At 44.2% G+C, this 3,616-nt stretch overlaps 1 protein-coding gene across 1 annotated transcript; it reads left to right on the forward strand.

Moving 5' to 3' along the window:
* The first annotated feature begins 138 nt into the window (after positions 1-138).
* LOC104531682 (activating transcription factor 7-interacting protein 1-like) lies at positions 139-2,286 on the forward strand. The gene is made up of 2 exons (XM_010176651.1): positions 139-245; positions 1,644-2,286. The coding sequence occupies exons 1-2, from the start codon at positions 147-149 to the stop codon at positions 2,058-2,060; spliced, it is 516 nt and encodes a 171-aa protein (XP_010174953.1). The 5' UTR covers positions 139-146; the 3' UTR covers positions 2,061-2,286.
* The last annotated feature ends 1,330 nt before the right edge of the window (positions 2,287-3,616 follow it).

Genomic DNA, 3,616 nt, shown 5'->3' on the forward strand with positions numbered 1-3,616 from the left:
TGGCAGTTTGAGGAGAGTGCGTCAGTTTGAAATCTGATGTCATCCAGCTGAACCAAGGAGTTGGTGTTCCAGTGTTCTGTTTAGCTGACTGCAAGCATGGAATGCTCAAAGTGGTCATTGTGCTTCTTACAGGTATGACAGTACGAATGCCTCAAACAACTGCATATGTTGTGAACAACGGACTAACTCTTGGGTCTGGAGCACCTCAGCTTACAGTGCATCATCGACCACCACAGGTGCATGCTGTGAGTAGTCATTTTGAAATTAATGCGGTTTACAGGCTTGTCTCTGCATTAATGTCTTTCAGATTGGCTCTTAGTGCGAACTGCAGAATAGTGAAATGCCTTGTAGACACTTTGCAGCCTAGTTCACGTGCATAGCACCACCCTGTCACCTTCAGCAACTTTCTGCCAAGGATGGTAAAAGCTGTGCAATCTGTTAGCTTACCCCAGAGTTCTCCAGATCACCAGTTAGCACATACTGAAAAATGGTGCATGGATTGTCTGCAGGTGACTTGTGGAGTCAAGAGTACAGAAGAATTGCCACTAAAAAGTTAGTCACGGTTTGGCTGCAAATTGGATGACCAGTTTCTCAGTACAGCTGTTTGCAAAACTGAAGTAGGAGAACAAGGTACAGACAAGATCCTCAAGGTTGCTACAGCTCCCAGATTTCAGAGGGGTTTTTTATCACTGTTGGGGGTAATTAGTTCTGCATCACCTCAAACCCCTTTTCAGAAGTATTTGAGAATTTACTCTGACTAATTTTGTATGGTTTTGTTGTTGAGACTGAACCACATACGTTGCCTGCATTACTCACTGTCGGGCAGTTGCATCACTTGTGGTGTCCTGAAATGGTAAATATATTGCCAATAAGGTGGCTCACCATTCTTTCAATCTAGACACCATTCAACTTCATGCATTCTCCAGTGATAAATAAGGAGAACAAATCAAGCTAATATCACACAGAACACTTCAGATTCCAATCTGAAAGGCCCCTGGCTTGAATAACAAAATTTCATACTCATTGCAACCACATTGCTAAATTCATCTTAACTTACATAAATGAGAGATCTGGGACTGCTTCTGTGTAAAGCCGCATTTGTTCCCTTATCTCTAAATTTTCTGGAAACTGAGGCTGAATGTTTGTGATCAATTTAAGGTGATAAAATCCATGTAGCACCGTTACCCATTCTTCTGTTTGCGACTGAAAACCTCCTTGTTGAAAAGATGATGAGTTGTCAGCTTAATCCACTGCCTGGGGTGTTTTGGGTAATGTGGGAATAACAGCTCAAATGTAATCAACTCAAAGTCATTGTGAACCTGCCTGCTCAGCCTGGTAAAGGGCACGGTGGTCGGTCCATCACCTCTTGGGTGGGAAGCAAAGAGGACATAGGGAAATGACTGTAGCAATGGTCATCTCTACAGCTAGGGATGTGTGTGCAAATAAGAACTTATGGCATCCTTGGTCCCTCCCCATTTCAACCATTGCTGTTACTCTCTTGCCTCTGCACACAGGACCTAGAGTCGTGATGGCTGGGTGATTGCAGGCTCATTTGCTTACATTTGCCTGGGGAATGATGAATTAAAACCTCCTTCCACTGCTGTAGACTCTGACCTTTCGTTTTTTGCTGTTATGTTGCTTAGGAGCCACCACGCCCTGTACATCCTGCCCCACTCCCAGAGGCACCACAGCCACCACGTCTGCCCCCTGAAGCTGCCAATACTTCTCTGCCTCAGAAGCCACAGCTGAAGCTGGCACGGGTACAGAGCCAGAATGGTATTGTGCTGTCATGGAGTGTCATGGAGGTGGACCGGAGCTGTGCCACTGTGGACAGTTACCATCTCTATGCCTACCATGAGGACCCGAGTGCCACTATGCCCTCCCAGTGGAAGAAGATTGGGGAGGTGAAGGCCCTCCCGCTACCCATGGCATGCACTCTCACGCAGTTTGTGTCTGGCAGCAAATACTACTTTGCGGTCCGGGCTAAAGACATCTATGGACGTTTTGGACCCTTCTGTGATCCCCAGTCCACAGATGTGATCTCTTCCCAGAGCAGTTAAACTAGAGATCTTGGGAGCCTTTAAACCTGTCCTACTACCAAGAATTACGCCAGTTTGGTGGGGGGCTGATCCCATGCATGAAATTCACTTTTAAATCCACTCTCTGCAGGATCATTTTAGACAGTTGTGTGATACACTACATGCATTCAGAACCAAAAGAAAAATAAAGTCTCACCTGCAGCAAGAGAGCCTGTTTTTTCTGGATAGCTCAAGTGATGGGCCATCTGAAAATTTCATTTTTCCCTTCCATGACAGCTGTTCTGCCTAGATACCCACCTACCTACCCTCTATCCAAGGGCACCCTGGATGCCTGGGATTCTGCTTCAGAGTGGGAACAGCATAATAAATTACAGTTTGTCTGAAGCAAAACATACACACCTGTAATATCTGTAAAGGCACTAACATGAAGGCAGGAACAGATTTGCCTCTTGCCTCCCACCACTCTGTGAGCAGGCTGAGATATGAAGGCTGATTCAAGGTCTCACTTTTGTACTGGAAGATTGAGTGATCTGGTCTTATTTTTGCAAACTGTAACGAACTCTCTGAGGGGAGGGAAGGGAACTTGAGTCTGACCTGGGAACCAATATGTTTGTAAATTTGGAGGTGGTGGGGAAAAAAATAAATCACCCCACTACCTCGTACCTCTCCTAAGTAAGAACAGTCCTGTACTTTCACCATCCTCCCCCACTCATGCTGGGAGCGTTCCACGGTCAGATCTGAAACTGGATTGTAGAGACTGCATTCACACCTCTAGCTCAGAAAATTTCTCTGCCCTTCCCCTCATACATCCAACCCTATTTTTTAGATTTATTTTGTGCCTTAAAGAATAATTTCAGAAATAAATGTAGCCAGATACCTTGTGGTGTTCTTTTGTTTGCTTGGAGTTATTTTTCCCCTTTACCCTTCTAGCCTTTCATTACTGCTGCTCATTTTCTGGGCCTGCAGTAACTATTATTTCTGTAAAGACTAGGAAGTGTAACATCTGCTGATGCTGGGTTCATTTTTATCTGCAGTATCAGTCAACCCTTTCCTCACTGTAATTCTTGAGTAGTTGTTTTTGTCCTGTCAGGAATATTAGAGTATACAGACAGTATTTTCCACCAGAGCCTTTCCCTGTTCTTTTGGGAAAGCTGTATGCTGCAGTTCAGCCAAAGAAGAAACCTCTGTGGTGTGGCACCATGAAAGCTTCTAGCTGTTTGCACTCAATTTGGATGATCAGTTAGTACAAAAAGATAAGAAGTTGGCTTCCAAGTCCTCTGTCTCACCACCTGCCTGCCTCTGCAGAAAGCTAACACACCCAAAGCAGTTTAGAAACTATTTTAGACACTGGCCTAAAACGTGTGAGCAATAGCAAATGTTAACAGATGTTTTCGTGATGTTTCTGAGCTGAGAAGACTGTCATAGACATGTTAAACCTGCTTTTTGGATAACCAAATTGTAACATTCCTAGACAAGAAAGTATATGTAAGGTGTTTATTTTGGCACTTTTCTGTCTTGCTCCTGCCCAGCAGAAACAAATAGCAGATTTAGAAGGGAAGGTCTTTTTTTTTTTTTTT

This window comes from Antrostomus carolinensis, unplaced genomic scaffold (assembly GCF_000700745.2).
Source record: "Antrostomus carolinensis isolate BGI_N321 unplaced genomic scaffold, ASM70074v2 C13660860, whole genome shotgun sequence".
Taxonomy (NCBI): domain Eukaryota; kingdom Metazoa; phylum Chordata; class Aves; order Caprimulgiformes; family Caprimulgidae; genus Antrostomus; species Antrostomus carolinensis.